At 43.9% G+C, this 21,617-nt stretch overlaps 1 protein-coding gene across 2 annotated transcripts in view; it reads right to left on the reverse strand.

Annotated features, from left to right (window-relative positions):
• LOC121277620 (serine/threonine-protein phosphatase 2B catalytic subunit alpha isoform) overlaps positions 1-21,617 on the reverse strand; it is a 356,398-nt gene that overhangs the window by 207,054 nt on the left and 127,727 nt on the right. For both annotated transcript variants that reach the window (XM_041187189.1, XM_041187182.1), the window contains exon 2: positions 5,352-5,552. In XM_041187189.1, the coding sequence (XP_041043123.1) occupies positions 5,352-5,552 (201 nt within the window). The remainder of the gene's footprint in view (positions 1-5,351; positions 5,553-21,617) is intronic.

Raw genomic sequence — 21,617 nt, forward strand, 5'->3', positions numbered from 1 at the left:
TATTCTTCCTGCCAAAGTGCATAACCTCACATTTTCCCACATTATATTCCATCTGCCAGGTTTTTGCCCACTCACTTAATCTGTCTGTGTCCCTCTGTAGACTCCTTGTGGCATCCTCACCACCTCCTTCCTACCTAATTCTGTGTCATCCGCAAACTTGGCGATAGTACATTCATTTCCCTCATCCAAGTCATTAATATATATTGTAAATAATTGTGGCCCCAGCACTGATCCCTGTAGCACTCCACTAGTTCCAGGTTGCCATCCTGAAAATGCCCCCCTTATGCCAGCTCTCTGTCTTCTATAAGTTAGCCAGTCGCCTATTGTGCTAATATACTATCCCCAACACCCTGGGTTCTTATCTTATTAAGTAGCCTTATGTGTGGTATCTTTATCAAAAGTCTTTCGGAAATCCAAATATATTACATCTACTGGTTCTCCTTTATATATCCTGCTTGTTACCTCCTCAAAGAGTTCTACTAAATTTTTCAGGCATGATTTCCCTTCAGGAAGCCATGCTGACTCTGCTCGATTATATTATGCATTTTTAAATGTTCTGCTATCATTTACAATAGACTCCAACATTTTCCCAATGACAGATGTTAAGTACTGGCCTAGAGTTACCTGTTTTTTGTCTCCCTTCATCTGCCTCCTAACCTCTCACTCCACCAACCTGTCTTTGAGCATTTGAAGTTCTACACTGTCCTCCTCACAGTTTACAATGCTTCCGAGTTTTGTATCATCTGAAAACTTTGAAATTGTCCCCTGCACACCAAGATCTAGATCATTAATATATATCAGGAAAAGCGAGGGTCCCAATTCTGACCCTGGGGAACTCCACTACAAACCTTCCTTCAGCCCAAAAAATATTCACTAACCATTACTCGCTGTTTCCTACTACTCAGCCAATTTTGTTTCCACATTCTTCCTGTCCCTTGTATTCCTTGAGCTATAACATTTGTCACAAGTCTGTTGTGTGGCACTGTATCAAATGCCTTTTGGAAGTCCACGTACACCACATCAGCAACATTACCCTCATCAACCCTCTCTGTTACCACTTCAAAAAACTCCAACTAAGTTAAACATGATTTTCCTTTGAGAAATCCATGCTGGCTCTTCCTAATCAACCCATATTTTTCCATGAGACTATTAATTCTATCCCGAATAATTGTTTCTAGAAGGTTCCCCACCACTGAAGTTAAACTGACTGGTGTGTAATTGCTGGGTTAATCTTTACAACTTTTTTTGAACAAGGGCGTAATATTTGCAATTCTCCAGTCCTCTGGACCTCCCCTGGGTCTAGGGAAGACTGAAAGATTATGGCCAGTGCCCCTGCAACTTCCATTCTCACATCCTTCAAAATCCTTAGATGCATCTCATCTGGTCTGGTGCCTTGTCAACTTTAAGTACCAACCGTTTATCCAATACCATCTCCTTAGCAATTTTAAATCCTTCTAGTGACAGAGTTTCCTCATCTGTCACCATGACCTGGGTGGCATCTACCTCCTTGGTAAAGACAGATGCAAAGTATTCATTTAACACCTCAGCCATGTCCCCTGTTTCCTTGTGTAAATCCTCCATTTTGGTCCCTAATTGGCCCTACTCCTCCTTTAACTATTTATGTGCCTATAGAAGACTTGGGGATTCCCCTTTATATTGGCTGCCAGTCTTTTCTCACAATCCCTCTTCGCTTCTCTTGTTTGCTTCTTCACCTCCCCTCTGAACCTTCTGTATTCAGTTTGGCATTCAGTTGTATTTTCTACCTGACACCTGTTATAAGCACACTTTTTGTACTTTATTTTAATTCCTTTCTCTTTTTTCATCCAGGGAGCTCTGGATTTGTTTCTCCTACCCTTCCCTTTTGAGGGAATAGACCTTCACTCTGCCCGAACTATTTCTTTTTGGAAGGTAGCCCATTGTTCAGCTCCTGTTTCTCCTGCCCGTCGATCTTTGGTTCCAGTCTATCCGGCCCAGCTCTTTTCCTCTCCCCCAGTTAATTATTCTTACTCTGGATTGCCGATCATCCTTTTCTATCATCATCCTAAAACGTTCAATACAATGATCACTGTCTTCTAAATGTTCCCCCACTAACAGTAGATCTACTTGGCCCACCTCATTTCCAAGAACCAGGTCTAACAGTGCATCTTTTCTTGTTGGATTGGACACATACTGCTGTAGAAAATTCTCCTTAACACAATCTAGGAACTTTTGCCCTTCTCCACTTTTTACACTACCACTGTCCCAGTTTACATCCGGGTAACTAAAAGCCCCCATTATAACTACTCTATAATGTTTGTGTTTCTCTGTAATTTCCCTGCAGATTTGTTCATCTACTTCCTTCTCAGTATTTGCCAGTCTATAGACTACACCAAGCAATGTAATTGCAGCCTTTTTGTTCTTTAGCTCGAGCCAAATTGATTCTGTCCTTGAACCCTCTGGGCCATCCTCTTTCTCCAGCACTGTAATGCTCTCCTTAACCAATACAGCCAGCCAGCCAGCCCCTGCCCTGCGCCCTGCCCCCTGTCCCCCCGCCCCCCGTCCCCTCTCTGCCCCTCCTTTTCCTCCTGCCCTATCTTTCCTGAACACCTGCAGCCAGGAATATTTAACAACCAGTCCTGCCCTTCCTTGAGCCAGGTTCTCTGTTATCGCCACATCGTAATTCTGCATGGCAATCTGCGCCTGGAACTCATCAATCTCATTTACTATACTCCGTGCGTTCATATACATGCAGCATAACCCTGATTTACTTTCTCATTACTTTCTCCCTCACTCCGACTCCACCTATTAACTTACTATTCAGTATTCCAGTGCTATCTGTCTCTCCCATTATTTTGTACACCTTGATATTACTCTTTAACATTCTCTCCTGGTTCCAACACCCCTGCTGAGTTAGTTTAAAGCCCCCCAAACAGCACTAGCAAAACACCCCACAAGGAACTCAGTCCCAGCTCTGTTCAGGTGCGGCCCGTACAGCTAGTACAGGTGCCACCTCCCCCAGAGCCAGTCCCAGTGTCCCGGCAATCTAAAGCCCTCCCTCCTGCTCCATCTTTCCAGCCACACATTCATCTGCCTTATCCTCCTATTTCTGTCCTCACACTGGCACGTGGCACTGGGAGTAACCCAGAGGTCACTACTTTAGAGGTCCTGCTTGCTAATTTCCTACCTAGCTCCCTAAGTTCTGTCTGCAGGACCACATCGCCCTTCTTATCTCAGTCATTGGTACCATATATATATTAGCAATGTCTTTTCTTCTACTTCTGGAGCACAAGAGTCTAGGATTTACCTCCTCATACTTGTGCTGGTTGGGATGCTGGAAGACCCATTACCTTCCCTTTGTCAACTCTAGTTTCATAAGTCATAAGACGACACAATAAATAAAGCAAAACTCTGCAGATGCTGGAAATCTGAAACAAAAGCAGATAATGCTGGAAATATTCAGTCATTCAAGAGAGAAACAGAGTTAGCCTCTCACGTTCTGATGATAGATAACAGATCTGAACGTTAACTCTGTTTCTCTCTCCACAAATACTTCCTAACCTGCTGAGTGTAGTCAGCATTTTCTATTTTTATTATACAATAGATCATTAACTCACGCTTCAATTCTCTGTCCTTTCTGTGGACCTACCACAACTACAGTCAGAGGAACCAAACTCCTCTGTGTTTATCACCGACTGGAAGATTGATAGTCACCTCTGTGCTACAGCACCAAACCTCTACAACCTACAAGTCTATCTCATTGATTTGCAGAGCAGGCTTGATGGGCCAAATGGCCTACTCCTATTCCTATTTCTTATAACTCTATTCAGACTGTGTCAGCTATGGTTGAACAGGTCACATTCTGTCCCCTACATCAGAAGGATGCGGGATCGAGTACCACTCCATAGTCTCAAGCCCACAATTCAGTGTCAGAAAGGCAATACTGAGGAAGTGCTGCTCTGTCTGGGGTGCTGTCTTTTGGATGAAACATGCCCTCTGCTGTGGACGGAAATGATTCTTTGGCATTATGTCAAAGAAGAGCAGGGGAGTTCAACCCTGCGCCCTGGCCAATATTTATCCCTCAACCAGTCATCACAAAAACAGATCATTGGCATACTGCTGTTTGCAGGATCCTGCTGTGCAGGAGTTGGCTTAGCATTACAATGGTGATGACACTTAGAAAAAGTACTTCATTAGCCAAAAAGAGCTTTGAAACATCCGGAGAGGTGAAAGGTGCTATAGAAATGCAAGATCTTTTCCTGTAACAGGTTTATTGGTTTATCTTCAGGTGTCCAGTACACCATCCAAGAAAACACCAAAAGCGAAACCACCTCATCCGAAAGCTCAGAGTTAAGCATCATTGCATACATTGCTCGCAATGTTCCTGATTACAGGCTCTGCAGTTTACAGAAACACAGGAATTTGTCAAGTTTTACTGTGTTGTCAATAATGGTGCTGCTCAGGAGCAGCAATTAACAATGAGGATAATGGCCCAAATCTTCCCATCAGGCCAGGGACCTCTGTTTCCCCATCAGGCACAAAACTACCCACTTACCTTCTTCCGATTCACCTTCCAATGGAGGATCCTGCAAAACTCACTCAGTGCAGGAAACCTCAGAGGGAGCAGCAGAACCTGCACAGAAGCCACATCTTTTTACAGAACTAGCCACCATATTCTGGTAAGTAAAGAGTTTAAAATGTCCCAAAAATCCCTCAGTGTGTTAATGAATGTACGAGTGAATGGGTGAGCGAATGGGTGAATTTGTAGCTGTGTAAGTGGGATAGGGTGGGTGAGGTAAAAGGGTAAGAGGGTAGGGTGGCAACTGAGTAGGGTGGTGAGTTGTAAGTTGGGTGGAATTGGTTGGTGGAGACGAGTCAGGTCGGAACAGAATGGGGGTAGTTGTGGGGGGGACTGTCAGGAAGGTCAGTGTGAGTGATTGGGAGGGGGTAGCGGTGGGGATGGAGGGCGGGTGTTGGGAGTGGACAGTTGTATAGTTACCCAGGAGTTAAATTGGGATTATTCTGACTAACATTTCCTGAGCAACTATACAGGTAACTAAGTCAGAACCATCCAAAGTCTCCAATTCTAACTCAAGAGTCGGAGACTTTATTGGAGGGTCCCGGGGAACTAGGGATTTGCCAAGCATGAGGTCAAACTTCCCGGGGCAATTTCCATGGAGTCAGCACATTGGGACCTTCAAATGGTCCAGGAACGCATCTTAGGGAGGGGTACATCTGGTCCCTGGCGATCCGGCAACTGGAAGGTCTAGGCCAATTACTTTACCTAGTGTTGTGTGGTGTCATTTACATCATCCAACAGTACAAATCAGACACTGAATATAAACTAACACCCTCATACTCTCAAAATAACTCACCTGTGACGGGTGCTTCAATGTCCAGCATAGTCTTCTCTTGACGGAGAATGGATGCTCCTTCTGTTATAATCCTCATTGCCACAGCCTCCTCCACTCGACCCTCCTTAGTAAGATGACCCTTAAGCACATCCACACGAGGCTTCCCATCATGGTCAAAGACCTCCTTGATCGTCAACCGGTGGCTGGGAGGAAAGGGAACAGCTGTGGGGGAAAAGGGAACACAATGTAACCACACATGGCACAAAACCACTAAATACCTGGTTTGCAACCCAATAATTATAATGGCTTATTCCCTTAGTTATTTTTGAGGCACTATTTACTAAACATTTGCAAGATAACATGAAAAAGAAGTTCCTTCAAGCCCCTCCATATGCAATTTCATGTCAGCTGTGGCTCTCCTGAGACAGAAAGTTGAGGGTTCGAGTTCCACTCCAAAGATTTGAACACAAAATGTAGGCTGACACTCTCAATGTAGCACTGAAGGAGTGCTGCACTGTCCGGGGTACTATCTTTCAGATGAGATGCTAAATCAAGACTCCATATGCCCTCCTGAGTGGGCATTGTACAACTCCAAAGAGCAGGGAAGCTCCTCACAATGTTCTGGCCAATACTTCTCAGCCAACCCATCTTACTTTAGGAAAAAAGATTTTCTGGGCATTATTACATTAGTGTTTTGGAAGATTGCTGTGCACAAATTGGTTGCTGCATTTCTGCCATCACAATAGCAACTACACTTCAAAAGTATTTTATTGATTGCGAATCACATTGGAATATCCTGAGGTCATGAAAGATGCTATTTAAATGCAAGTGTGTCTTTCTTTCAATGGGAGAAGGAGTGATCGACACATGGGACTGGGAGTTCAGTGATGAATCTATTCTACTGGGAGTCCAGTGTTTCAGATCAGTAGGTTCTACATTCACTCTTTGCAGGAGGAACGTGCTTGAAACCCCTGATACAAGTCTCCCAACAACATCGACCTGATACAGAGAAAGTGCTACCTGAGCTGAGATACACAAAGAATAATCCAAGGTTAACAATATAACAGTTATGCAATTTCTGGAGTTTTCCATTTTACTCCAATGTCTATTCTGGCTCACACAGGGGAACACATCTTTCTTCTTTCCTGATAGTACTGTTCCAGCCAGTGAAGGATTCTCCCCAATTCTCATCAGCCGTGATTCAGTTGGGAGCACTCTTGCCTCTGAGTCACAAGGTTCTGGGTTCACTTGGAGGGGAACTTGCAGATGGTGGTGTTCCCACTCCAGGGCTCCATCCAAGACAAAGTAGCCGTTTGATGATTGGAACCTCATCCACCACCATAAACATTCACTCCCTCCAACACCGGCGCACAGTAGCAGCAGTGTGTGCACCATCTACAAGATGCACTGCAGGAATCCACCAAGGCTCCTTCGACAGCACCTTCCAAACCCATGACCTCTCCCACCTACAAGGATAAGAGCAGCAGATGCATGAGAAAACCACCACCTGCAAGTTCCCCTCCAAGTGCCAAAATTCACCAGTTCAGCACCCTTTAAGCAAACATTAACACTGAGGAAAATAAACTTTTGGTAATGTGATTTACTCAGAAGAAACTGCAGTTCTTTTGATAATTTTATTTCGCCTGGGAATGTCTTTTATTTTATATTTTATATACACATGCACTCAGTTGCACACTGACACTTATTTTTCACCTGTATGAACATGAACTAGATGCAAAATTTTTAATTATCTAGCCATACAGAGGGACTGATGGACAATTTAACTTCATTTGAATTTTTACATAATCTATTTCTGATCATTGCAATTTTTTGCACCAAGAATTGAATTAAGCAACATAATTAATATGAAGTGGGAATTTAGTACTTAAAAAAAGGAATTGGATCATTTTGAATTAAGCAACTTTGAATTAAGAGCAGACTGCATAATTCAACCTTTGAAGTAGCTACCATTTTGTTTATGCGGCAATAGTCAAGTAAAAAGCATTCAGACCTTTTCTTAAAGTACAGAACACTTCAGTATGCATATGGTTAGGACGCTGGGGGCACTTAATGTTAATTCTATTTCCAAGCAGTTATTTTCCATTATGAACATGTTGCATCGAACAGTCCTTTTTCAAGTGTCCTCCATTGTTACAAACTGGCATTAATATTTCACTAGGAGACACTCCCTTTGAAATTCCACACTTGCGTTAAGCAGATATGCAAAATTCTGGCACAATTTCAACATCTTTTATGTGAGTAATACGAATGCTTTTCAAATCAACAACTTCAGCTGCAAATTTTTAATGTGGTGCAAAGTGAAACGCTTTAAAAAAAAATGCAAGAAAAACATTGGATTAGTACTTGTAAATCTCAGAAACGTAGTTAAAAAATAAATAAATCTAAGACTACCACTTTGTACCAGACTAAACTTCAGGCTGCGATCCCAGAGGCCGTGAAAGAGCAATAAAATATTCCGACAGGATCGGAGCCCTGACATTTCCAGCTGCATTCATCCTCCCTCTGCTGAATTCGCTTTTCCTCTGCTTCTGTCAGACGCTTGCCTGAAGATTCAAACTATGCATCTTATGTTGGTATTTGCCAGTTTCGCTGTTTGCAAAAAACATAGCGTTTCGAAGTGTGTTTGTCTAGCTGCATTAAAATGACAGCCGATTTTTCTCTTTCTTCCTAAACTTTTGTAGAAATTTAACTAAACTAGTGGTCAGTGGCCGCTGATCTGGAGTTGTCATCAGGGTTGGGGGTGGGGGGAGGCAGAGGGAGGGTTTGCTCAGAGGATCTGACTAAACAGCAATAACTTGCATAAAAGCAAAACACTGCAGACGCTGGGAACCTGAAACAAAAACAGAAAATGCTGGAAAAACTCAGCAGGTCTAACAGCATCTGTGGAGAGAGAAACAGATTTAACGTTTAGAGTCCGTATGACCCTTCTTCAGACGAAGGGTCATTCTCTCTGAAAAAGGGTCATACGGACTCGAAATATTGACTCTGTTTCGCTCCCCACAGATGCTGCCAGACCTGCTGAGTTTTTCCAAATGTGAAGGGGTTTTGGATAAGTTCAGAACCTGGACCACTCGGGACTGAAGTCAGGAAGTACCAAGGGCTAATGGAAAACCTCACTTGCCTAAAAGGTTGGACACATTGGGATTCAATTGAAGTTTTCAAGACTGAGAGAGATTGGCAGATTTGAACTCAAGCACACACTCACCAGGGTTCCACCAGAGAGGAAGAACCTAGGACTCTTGCCCATTTCCCTCTTTCTATGACACGGACAGAGCAACACAAACTAGAACACACCTACTGTCATTCCAGACACAGAGTGGACTCTTTAGTGTGAGTTGCCACCTGGACAGCTGAATGACCAGAGTCACAAGCCTTGTAAATGTAATTAAGGTGGCAGGAAGCGACAGCTAGACAGTGACACAAGTTGGGCACAAGAATTTACAGCTCCCATTACCAGCCAGTGCAAAATAAATGAACAAATATAGAAAAAGTATGAAACTGCTGAATCTAGTAAAGCCAAGAGCCAGAGGCAGAAAATCAGCAGGATAATTTCTGTTGAGTTAATTAATTAAAAAGGGTCCAGTTTTCAACTCTTTGATATTTTTGTGTACAATTTGTGGGAAAACTGAAGGACTTGCAAACAGCATTTCAGGGGGAAGGAAGACAGGGGCTGGGAAAGGCAGGGAGAAGCACTTCTTCTTAAATAAATGTGTTTTCAATATAAAAATCGACCCGCTGAGGTTGTGCAGATTGGGCTTACAAAACATCGACTGCCGAGCAGGTAATTCGACACCAATGCTCAGCTGAGGAAATTTAACTTAACTAATAATAAACGGTAACATTTTGTTTGTCAAGTCTGAACAGATCCCAAGTACAAACCATCAAGAACCATTCATCCATAATACTATTAAAACATTGTTCTAACCTTGCGAAATTTCTCAAAGAAAGTAATCTTTGTTATCAATTTGTCAACAGAAACTGACAGTTGCACTGCCAGGGTGTCTAAGGTGTCATCCAGGGCTCAGTGGGTAACAACATGTTTGTGGGATCTTGCTGTGCACAAGTTGGCTGCCATGTTTTCTACATTACAACTGTGACTACACTTCAAAAAGTACTTCCCAAAAGAGATGTCCCGAGGTCATGAAAGGCAAGGGCTCTAAATTACTTCAAAAATTATGTCAAGAGTTAATGATCCAGCCCCTGAGACAGCAGCAATATCTCCCCCCCACCCCCCGCGCCCCCCGCCCCACCTGACCCCTTGGTTTAATGGCAATGTTGTATGAGCTTTAACATTTGAGGCTAAACTAGCACATGTTAAACATCAAAGGGACTCACCACTTAGTGAGCCAGTTACACTGGTACCTTATACCCACATATTGGCATTGCAAATGGAGCAGGAAACTAACTTAACCATTTTCTCAACTGTAACTCCTGTCAGTACGTTAGGCAGTATTTAATGAGCATCACTCATACGGCTTGAGAAGAACATGGGCAAGTCCGTGGAATGGCCTCTGGCTCCTGCACTCCTTCTAAAAATGTTCATGGGTAATTTTTGCAGTAAGCTTTGTTGGAAGCATTAAAAAAATGATATGGATTGTGTCCACAATATAAACACAAATTGGTTAAATCGAGCAGAGAAACAAAACTGCACTGATGCAGCAGCAAATACTCCTCTGAGGTTACATTTTCTGTGTGGCTGTTTGGGGCAGAACAAAGAGCACTCTCCAGCCTCTGAGGCACACTCAACCTGATCAGGAAAGGTCTCTTCTGCCAAGCCTGAGCACCTAAAACAAATGGAGTGTTCCGTACTGCAGCTCTACTGTCCCTTGATGCCACTTCAAACTGTGGACTCTTACATAAAGGAGATGGAAAATACAACAAAAGCAACTAGTGTTCACTTAGAAACAGGTTGCACAGGAACATGCTTTGTTGATGGGTGAATCATAATAAAATCCAGTTCCATTAGAAAGCTTTATTTGGGACAGCAAGTGTCCTGTATCAACAGAATAATAGCTCAGTAGGAGGGAGTTTGCAGCACAGCTTCAGGATTAATGCACATTAACAAGTTCAGCTTCTCACTCATTGCTCATGTCAATTACATTAGCGACTCACTGCTACAGATCCACATCTCTCATTGCATAAAGCATTTATGCCAGGATAGGATATTATGTTGACTGTGCTTTTTGCGAATGTTGCAAATCCATCCCATTCCTCTTCACTGCTGGTAACTGGGAATAAATGGATAGATCATCTTGCACACTGATCCCTAATGTAGATCACTCAGGACCAGAGTGAGCAGAAATAATAAATAACTAAATCCTTTCATGGACTTAAAATTCCAGTTTCAGGGCCAAAGCTCCAGAATTTCTTTAACCGAAAGTAAATCAAGTTTCTTTAATAAAATGCCTGCATCTGCACTTTAGACGACCTCGTAGCTAGTGTACAAACTATCTCAACTGCACAACAGCGCTTAATCAAACTGTTAATTTATATCAAGCCCCCTGTGCAAGAATCACTTAATTCGGACTACTGGCTAATGCAATATTCTTTCAAACAAAAATAAACCTGAACTGCCGACTGTACCCTTCTACACTGCTTCATAACGGCATTGCAGATGCAGCATTAAGCATTTCACACACAACAATGTGCATTTGCATGTCAGCTCTTACACAGCAAACATCCCAAGGCACTTTGTAGCAGCACAGTCAGGCAAAGCTGAATATTGAGATACTAAGGACAGGTAATCTGATGTTTGATCAAAGAGCAGGTTTAAAGAAATGTTGTAAAGGAGGAGAGAGAGGTGGAAAGGCGGTGGAGATGTTTAGGGAAGAGATTCCAGGATTTAAAAGAGGCAGCTGAGTGGTGTAGCAATTAAAATCGGGGATGCCTAAGAGGCCAGAGTTGGAGAGCTAACATCTTGAAGAGCTGCAGGGCTGGAGGAGGTTAGAGTTAAAGAGGAGCAAGGCCAATGGCCTGGATATATATTCGCGAAAGGAAAGGTTTTGAGAACTATGAGGGAAAAGTAGTGGAAGTAGCATTAATTGGATAGCTCTTTCAAAGAGCTAGCACAGGTGCCACAGGCCGAATGGCCTCTGGCTTCCTGCAAGATTCAGTGAATTCCCCACAGATGACATATTTAGTGAAAGAGATTCCCCAAAAACACAAATGCTGCTCCAATGTTAACATTTAATCTGCTTTGCAGGGCCTGCTTCACTGAGACGCATTAGCACACGATTACCCCCGACCATGAATTCAAATTCCCAGCAGTGTTTTCCCCAAGATTAATTACCTACCCTGGAACTCTGTCATTTTCTGTTGATGTTTATTTAGGATACAAAATAATTGTGCATGTTACAAGCACAAATTAGAAAGTAATTAGACAGCTAGCCACTATGTAATATTATAAAGAAACATTCTCCCTCTCTTAATATTCAACTCTACAAAAAAAAAATCCCAATCTAAAAAAGATTTGGGGTCAATCACATGAGATATGGACACACCTGGAAGCCCAGTGTATATATTCTTAAAAATCAACAAGACTGTCTCCTGTACACCCCTATCCTGCTCCACTGGCTCAGTAATTCCATACAATCTGCAGCACAGAAACAGGCCATTCAGCCCAACTGCTCCGTGCTGGTATTTCTGCCTCACACGAGCTCCTCCCACCCTATATCATCTCACCCCATCAACATCTCTTCCATTCCTTTCTCTCTCATGTGCTTACCCAGCTTCCCCTTAAATGTATCCATACTAGTCACCTCAACCACTCCCTGTGACAGCGAGTTCCACATTCTCACCACTCTCTGGGGAAAAAAAGTCTCTCCTGAGTTCCAGCTTGGATTTATGGCAGCTCGTAATTACAGTGAACAGACCAACCTTACAAAGCAGAAGATTCAGCTTCAATGCCCCTCCCCAGCCTCTCTCGAGTGAGGTGCTCTCTGACAGGGCATTAGGAGAGAGTAAGGAGATTAAAAACCCCTCACATTCCTCTTAGAGATTGCCCTCCCTCGGCCCCCTGTTGCTCTGTACCTATGGACATCAGGACAGGATTCGGGCCAGAGGCAGCATTGCCCTCAGTCATTCCAGCAATATTTCCTTTCCACTCTCACATGAAAATGGACAACTTGAGGAAATACCGGGAGGAAAATGGTAATTTACAGAACCACAGCCAAGGAAACAAAGATATTTGCTGAACAAGGGACAGAGTTCCTTCACCTTGAGAATCAGGGAAAGTTACAAACAGCACACATGATCAATTGGCGTTGACTGATGAAAATGCTGAGCAGTAGATCTTCAAGCATAAACTGTCACCTGCCTTTCACCCCTCCCTATCTCCGTAACCTCCTCCAGCCTGTCTACCCCTCCCTATCTCTAGAACCTCCTCCAGCCCCTACTACCCTCCCCATCTCTATAATCTCCTCCGGCCCCTACAACATTCCCTATCTCTAGAACCTCCTCCAGCCCCTACAACCCTCCCTATCTCTGGAACCTCCTCCAGCCCCTACACCCCTCCCTATCCCTGTAACCTCCTCCAGCCCCTACACCCCTCCCTATCCCTATAACCTCCTCCAGCCCCTACAACTCTCCCTATCTCTGTAACCACCTCCAGCCCCTACAGCTCTCCCTATCTCTGTAATCTCCTCCAGCCCCTACAACCCTCCCTATCTCTGTAACCTCCTCCAGCCCCTACAACTCTCCCTATCTCTGTAACTACCTCCAGCCCCTACAGCCCTCCCTATCTCTGTAACCTCCTCCAGCCACTACAACACTCCATATCTCTGTAACCTCCTCCAGCCACTACAACCCTCCCTAACTCTGCAACCTCCTCCAACCCCTACAATCCTCCCCATTTCTGTAAACTCGTCCAGCCCCTACCATGCTCCCTATCTCTGTAACCTCCTCCAGCCCTTACAACTCTCCCTATCTCCATAATCTCCTCCATACTCACGACCCTCTCAGATCTCTGCGCTCCTCCAATTCCGGCCTCTTGCACATCCCTGATTTCCATTGATCCACCACTGACAGCCATGCCTTCAGCTGCCTGGGCAGTTAGCTCTGGAATTCCATCCCTAAATCTCTCCGCCCCACTCCTCTTTTAAATAACCCTTTAAAAACCTACTTCTTTGACCAAGCTTTTGACCACCTGCCTTAATATCTCCGTATGTGGCTCAGAGTTAAATTCTGTTTTTGAATGCTTTTGCGAAGTGCCTTGGAACATTTTAACTGTGTTTTAAGGTGCTATATAAATGAAAGTTGTTTCATCCCATCTTTGCCCCATGGACTTAAATGTGATGCTGGGAGGGTAAAAATAGAGCAACCTTGACTCACTGCAAGTATCATTTGTGGTTTACATCCTACCCAGAGTTTGTAAAAAGGAAACAAAATTTTGACAATGTTGGGTTACCTTCATAAATCCACACGAACTGGAGAAAAGTCAATGTTCCAATTCCCAGCAGCCTCGATCTTTCATACAATCTAGAACCAAGAGGGATCCTCTTCCAGCTGTTTGTTTGCAAACATTCATAGGCACAAAAGCACTTTCATCAGCCCAGCACATGTGAATATAGATTAGTGGATCTTATCTAAACATCCTCTACTCTGCCCCACCACTACCCAAAACCAAGGAAGAGAGCTGTAAGTATGAAAGCAAAGCAAACTAGCGTGTAAGAAATGTGGCAGCAGCAATGGTGGTAAGCAAGATGGAATAAAAGGCTCAGGAGACCACCCATGTGGGAATAATCAGAGGTCAACTCACATTGAAAAGTGTTTCAGCAGTTTACAGCAATGTGGAGCTTTACTGACTGCTGGCCTCAATTAGAGCAGAATAGAAAACTATTCACACAGGATAGCCCACAGTCAACATATCACGCATGGCAGATAAGATCAAACTTGACTCATCAACAAACGGAAATAAACTATTTATTACACATTACAGACGTTCCCCTCCCCCTACTCTACTCCTTTCCAACCCTACAACGCTCCCTATCTCTGTAACCTGCTCCAGCCCCCTACAACGCTCCCTATCTCTGGAACCTCCTCCAGCCCCCTATCTCTAAAACCTCCTCCAGCCCGACAATCCTCCCTATCTCTGTAACCTCCTCCAGCCCCTACAACGCTCCCTATCTCTGGAACCTCCTCCAGCCCCCTACAACGCTCCCTATCTCTAAAACCTCATCCAGCCCGACAATCCTCCCTATCTCTGTAACCTGCTCCAGCCCCCTACAACGCTCCCTATCTCTGGAACCTCCTCCAGCCCCCTACAACGCTCCCTATCTCTAAAACCTCCTCCAGCCCGACAATCCTCCCTATCTCTGTAACCTCCTCCAGCCCCTACAACGCTCCCTATTTTTAGAACTTTCTCCAGCCCAACAACCCTCCCTATCTCCGTAACCTCCTCCAGCCCGACAACCCTCCCTATCTCTGTAACCTCCTCTAGCCCTTACAACCCTCCCTATCTCTGTAACCTCCTCCAACCCCTACACCCCTCCCTATCTCTGTAACCTCCTCCACCCCCTACAACCCTCCCTATCTCTGTAACCTCCTCCAGCTCCTACAACCCTCCCTATCTCTGTAACCTCCTCCAGCCCCCTACAGCCCTCCCTATCTCTGTAACCTCATCCAGCCTCTACACCCCTCCCTATCTCTAGAACCTCCTCCAGACCGACAACCCTCCCTATCTCTGTAACCACCTCCAGCCCCTACAACCCTCCCTTTCTCTATAACCTCCTCCAGCCCCTACAACCCTCCCTATCTCCATAACCTCCTCCAGCCTGACAACCCTCCCTATTTCCGTAACCTCCTCCAGCCCCTACAACCCTCCCTATCTCTGTAACCTCCTCCAGTGCCTACAACCCTCCCTATCTCTATAACCTCCTCCAACCCCTCCAACCCTCCCATCTCCATAACCTCCTCCAGCTCGACAACCCTTCCTATCTCTGTAACCTCCTCCAGCCTGACAACCCTCCCTATCTCTGTAACCTCCTCCAGCCTGACAACCCTCCCTATCTCTGTAACCTCCTCCAGCCTGACAACCCTCAGAGATACTTGCACTCCTTCAATGTTGGCCTCCTAAGCGTCCCTTGGTGAATGCCTTCAGCTGCCACCTCCCTAAAGATTTGTTGCTCTGGCCTCTAGATTATAAAAACGGATATAGAGGCTCTGGAGAAGGTTCAAGGATGATTTCAGAACTCAGAAATTATACCTATCAGGAAAAACTGAAGAGGCTGGAGCTCTCTTCTCTAGAAAAGAGAAGGCAGAGATGTAACTTTGTATAGGTCTTAAAATGAAGAGCTTGTTGGGGTAGACATAGAAAAGATGTTTCTGCTGGTAGGGGATATACAAACTAGGGGCCATCACTATAAGATAGTCACTAATACATCCAATGGGGAATTCAGGAGACTTTCTTTATCCAGAGAATGGTGAGAATGTGGACTGTTAGACGTGAAAAGTATTGATACATTTAAGGGGAAGTTGTATAAACACAGAAGAAGAAATGAATAGACGGAGATGTGATAGGGTGGGAGGAGGCTCCTGTGGAGCATAAACACTGACATGGACCAGTTGGTTCTAATGGCCTGTTTCTGACTGAATGAAATTCTAAACATTTTCTTGGATAATTTGAGTTTGGACATTTTTGCTCCTTTTTTTTATTCATTCATGGGATGTGAGTGTCACTGGCTAGGCCAGCATTTATTGCCCATCCCCTAGTTGCCCTTGAGAAGGTGGTGGTGAGCTGTCTTCTTGAACCGCTGCAGTCCATGTGGTGTAGGTACACCCACAGTGCTGTTAGGGAGGGAGTTCCAGGATTTTGACCCAGCGACAGTGAAGGAACGGTGATATATTTCCAAGTCAGGATGGTGAGTGACTTGGAGGGGAGCTTGCAGGTGGCGGTGTTCCCATCTATCTGCTGCTCTTATCCTTCTAGACAGTAGCGGTCGTGGGTTTGGAAAGTGCTGTTGCAGGAGCCTTGGTGAGTTTCAGCAGTGCATCTTGTAGATGGTACACACACTGCTGCTACTGTGTGTCGATAGCGGAGGGAGTGAATGTTTGTGGATGTGGTGCCAAATCAAGCAGGCTGTTTTATCCTGGATGGTGTCAAACTTCTTGAGGCAAGTGGGGAGTATTCCATCACACTCCTGACTTGTGCCTTGTAGATGTTGGTATTCTTTCCAAATGAATTGCTGGGACGTCTTTTTGAGGACAGCCCAATTATGTGCCTGTAAGTCAAGTTTAAGAGAATGTCTGAAATGAAAACATTTGCTCAGTCCTTCCTTCTCTCCGTACGATGGTACAGGTTTGTTTGCTGGGATCATTGTGACTATTACAGAGCCCCAGACATACTGGGGTACTGTAGTATTGAAATGGAGGTTATGGGATTGTCTGCCAGCAAGAATTTAAAGTGCCAATTAGAGGGAACTATCCTCACTAAGCGCTTTCACATTCCTCCTTTTAGGTTAGGTGTTCAGGATGTACAGGCAGATGGATGCAAGTAAAATGCCTTTTGAATGCAGACCTGCTCCTGCAATGGTTGCATAAAGTGGAAAGTTAATTTAATTTTCAGCTATTTATATTTATCCTCCAAATTCTAATTGCATTGGCAACAGAAAATTGTTACAATGGAAATAGATTGTTTAATTATTGAACATTAAAAACAGAAGCTACTAAAGAAGAAAATGTAGCCAAAGCATTTGTGTTTTCACATTACATCTCATCACATCCCAACAAATTACCTTCTAAAGTGAATTACTTAACCAAATAAGCCAAAGCTTTCACACAGTGAAACTGCATAAACCATGGGGTTGCCAACTCTCCAGGACTGCCCTGGGGTCCCCAGAAATTAAAGACTAAAGACTACCATATACTGCTATCAATAAACTCAGGGGGAAAAAAATTCAGGGCAGTAAAAAAGTTTATTTTTCGTTTTCATTGAACACTTTAATTCCTGAGTTACAGAAATAATTGGGATCGCTAACACAAGGCATCAATCATTCAATCAAATACATAGTCTGTTTGCTTTCCAGTTAGTCGATGGATAATTGACAGTGCAAGATTGGACATGTTGGGCAGCTAATGGCCAGAATGTTTGCGCGGAGCAGGGGGGATGGAGACTGCAGGACATTCCATAAAACTTCCAGGAACATATCCAACCATGGTTGGTAAAACCTAATATAGGCAGAGGGTGGAACGATGGCCAGAATGGCAGAGTATATGGTGTCAAGGGACATGAACACTCCCCTGAGCGCACAGACAGTTTGAAAGACAACACCTCCAACAGCAATGAGAGATATCAGCTGAGGTCAAGTAGGGTTTGATAACTCTGGTTCGGCATCATTACTGGAAGTTTCCTAACATGTTCTCCTAGCTCCGGGGGAGGCAGTGCCATAGTGGTATTATCACTGGACTGGCACTCCAGATACCCAGGGTGATTCTCTGGGGACCTGGGTATGAATCCCACCATGGCAGATGGTAAAATTTGAATTCATTGAAAAATCTGGAATTAAAAGTCTAATGATGACCATGAAACTATTGCCGATTGTTGTAAAACCCATCTGGTTCAGTAATGTCCTTTAGGGAAGGAAATCTGCTGTCCTTACCTGGTCTGGCCTACATGTGACTCCAGACCCACAGCAATGTGGTTGACAAATGCCCTCTGAAATGGCTTAGCAAGCCATTCTTTTCTCAAGAGCAATTAGGATTGGACAATAAATGCTGGCCCAGCCAGCGACACCCACATCCCATGAATGAATAACAAAATAACCACCTCATCCAATCAAACAGCCTCATTTCCCCAAGTCCAATTTATTTTATTGTGATTTTTCTCCAGGGTTTCTTGCTCCCAGTAGTTTCTGGGACTCCGGGAAAATCCTGGAGGATTGGTAACATTATGCTGCAGCCCTGAAATAGGCCTTGAACTCAGAGCCCCGACTCCAATGCAAGAGAGCTAACGACTGAGTCTATCTGGGTGATCAGTGAAGGCCGATCTCTCTAAAAGACATTTCGGAGCAATGTCCTGAGAAAAGTAATTGTCAATCCTGATTGGCCAAGTGATGGTAATGCAGGAAGTTACATATATATCTCTGAATGAATCATTGGGCATATACAGCACAACATGTTTGGTGTAAATGTTAAAAAATTGCACATACAAGGCCAAACAGCAAATGTGATATTCAGTTTTATTGAGACAAGAATGCAAGATATTCATCAGTGCAGTAAAAGAAGGATCAACATGCTTTGCTTCAATACTTTCACAATACAATGAGGTGATTTGTCACAAATTCCATTTAATCAGCACACAACCCAAAAGATGGTGCAGCTGGTCGCACAGCTCACAAGTCATTGAAAAGACATGCATATAAAAATAAAATCAACCAACTGCCCATGAACTTCAACTCATCTAAAACTCTGCTGCCAACATCCTTCATGTTCATCAATCATCCCTGTGCTCACTGACCTACACTGGCTCCCGGTCCAGCAATATCTCCATTGTTTTCAAATCCCATCATGGTCTCGCCCCTTCCTACGTCAGTAACCTCCTCCAGCCTTACAAGCGCACAAGATCTGTGTTCCTCCAATGCTGGCCTCTTGGTGTCCTAGATCTTTGCTTCATCATTCATAATCATGCCTTCAGCTACCTGGGTCCAAACCTCTGGGGCACCCTCCTGAAACCTCCCTTCCTCTCCTTTAAGATGCTGGTTAAAACCTACTCTTTCAGTCAAGCTTTTGATTACCTGCCTCAATCTTTCCTTATGTTGTTCAGTGTAAAATTTTGTTCGACAATCGCTCTTGTGAAGAACGTTCGATTTGTTTACTATGTTAAAGGTGCTATATAAATGCACGTCTGTTTGTTGGATGGAGCCAGTGATTGGGCTTGCCACTGAGAATCAATAGCACCAAGTGATATCTCAATTTTACTCCCAGCTTCAATAATGACCAGTCCCAAGCCAAGCAGAATGGAGGTGTATGTAGGGCACACCCCCCTCCTCCAGCAAAGTACCTTGTCCCAACCTCAAGCTCAACAAAACTTGCTCACACTTCCTCACCTTCCATGAGCTCCATTCATTCTGTCTTCCATCTCAAACTGCTGCAAAACTTTTCTTTCCAGCTTGGAATGATTATAACCTCACACATCAGAGGGACTATCTGTTAGAGACAACTACATAAACTGTGGCATTTCAGCTTTACAGAGAAGCATCTCCGAAGAACCTTACACTTGATACTTTACAGGATAGCATGAGTGAACTCAGAAATGCCAGTTCAGCAGACCAAAAGGCTCAGACGCAGAGCTGTAAAGGGTAAATTTAGAAAGTACTTCTGGGCACAGAAAGTGACTAAGCTACCATACTGGGAAGGGAGGTGTGCAGGAAGTAAAAGTTCAAATACATCGAACGCTCTTTATCCAAATCATAGCTATGTTGTTATTAATTAAGGAATGAATCAATTGATTTGTTTTTCTTAATTTATATCAGGCACCTCTGTGTTAATATTAGTTACATGCAGAGTGGAGATAAGAGATTGACAAACTAACTTTAAATTTCACATCATAAGCCAATGTTACATATGATGGATTCTGCTTTGAAGAATAAGTGATTGATCTTCTATGTTCCCGCCATCGTCAAGTAAGTGCAAAGTGCTACACACACACACCCCTGGGATTTGAGCACAAACATCTCAGCTGACAGTGCCAGGACTGAGTGACTGCAGCACTGTCAGAAGAGCCCTTTTTTAGATGAGACTTATTTAACAAGCCTGCATCAATTAGCATGGCCTTCTTCCTTTCCCCTCTTCACCCACAAACCTTCATGGTATTGCAACAGTTATTTGGAACAAAATGAAATTGAATACATCAGAACATTCAAACAGTTATGCTTCAATGTTGAGAAACTTACCACATCAAAGATGAAAAAAAATCTCAATATTAGATCTTAAATACTTTCCTGCAGAAAAGCTGACTGTTCAAAAACAACAATCACATTTGTGTGCATTAGGAAAACTAACACTCGCTGATTCTCATCTTGCTACATTTTTCACACTGTCAGACATACGAGGAACACAGCAGTTCCAGGAGTGCCAGCTCCTGCTTTCTATTCATGTACTATAAAAGGATAAGACTGTAGGCTGAGACACAGGGTACATGGCATGCTAACAAATCAAAGTAAATGGGTCAGTGGTCCCACAATCTACTCACACTTCCAAGTGAAATGCAGCACCTTCAGAGAGGCCCCAAACCCGAGATTTGAGCACAAAAATCTAGGCTGGCACTCCCAGTGCCAGTACTGAGGGAGTGCTGCACTGTCTGAGGTGCCTTCTTTCAAGTGAGGATAAACCGAGGTCCCTTCTCCCCACTTAAGGGGATGTAAAAGATCCCATGGCATGATTTCAAAGAAAAGCAAGAGAGTTCTCCTTGGTGTCCTGCTCGACATTTATCCCTCAATCAACATCACTAAAAACAGATTAGCTGGTCATTATCACATTCCTGACTGTGGCTGTCTGCTATGCTACTGCACATCACCTTTAAACAGGGGCTACACCTTGAAAAGTATTGCAGCAGCTGTAAAGTACTTTGGAACATTCAGAGGTGGTGAAGGACACTGTATAAATGCAAACCCTTTTTTCCACTATTCCAGTAATTGACAGAAGGTTTGAGAACCCATTGCAGAAGGCAGAAGACTGCACCCAAAACTGACGCAAAATTAAAGTGGGCTTTCAGATATTTTAACTGCACGTTGGCGGGGAGGTGGGGGAAGAAAGCATCTTGCCTCAGGGTTTCCTTATTTGCCAGTAGCAGTTAAGCTTCACATTTTTAACAGATCTACTTGAGCTTTTAAAATTCAACATGAAGAAAGCTTTCATCACTCCGGTAAAATATCTGAAAACAAAATCTTTCATCCACCTGCAAAATGCCCCTGCACTCCATATAGTTTCGCAAAGACTGAGAATCAGCAGCTCAATTCCACACACACAGAAAACAACCCAGAGTCAGAATGAACAGGCTCTGGGGAGTGCACTCCCCAGAGTGAGTACAACATCACCTATAATGGTTCAATTCCAAGATACCTTATTACAGGCTTCTGGCCATTTTCATTTTGGGGGCGGGGGGGTGTTGGGGGCGAGGCACATTTTTGTTCTCACTCGAGGGGCATAAAAAAAGTTAACCTTGGAGATGACTGGTGCTGACTGGACTGGTCCTGTATAACTGAACGTGGAACTCCAGTAGTACTCGTGCAAATGGTACAGGCTTTTGACAATTTTGTCCTGGTTTTTCTCTGT

The sequence above is a fragment of the Carcharodon carcharias genome, chromosome 1 (genome assembly GCF_017639515.1).
Source record: "Carcharodon carcharias isolate sCarCar2 chromosome 1, sCarCar2.pri, whole genome shotgun sequence".
NCBI classification, from domain to species: Eukaryota; Metazoa; Chordata; class Chondrichthyes; order Lamniformes; family Lamnidae; genus Carcharodon; species Carcharodon carcharias.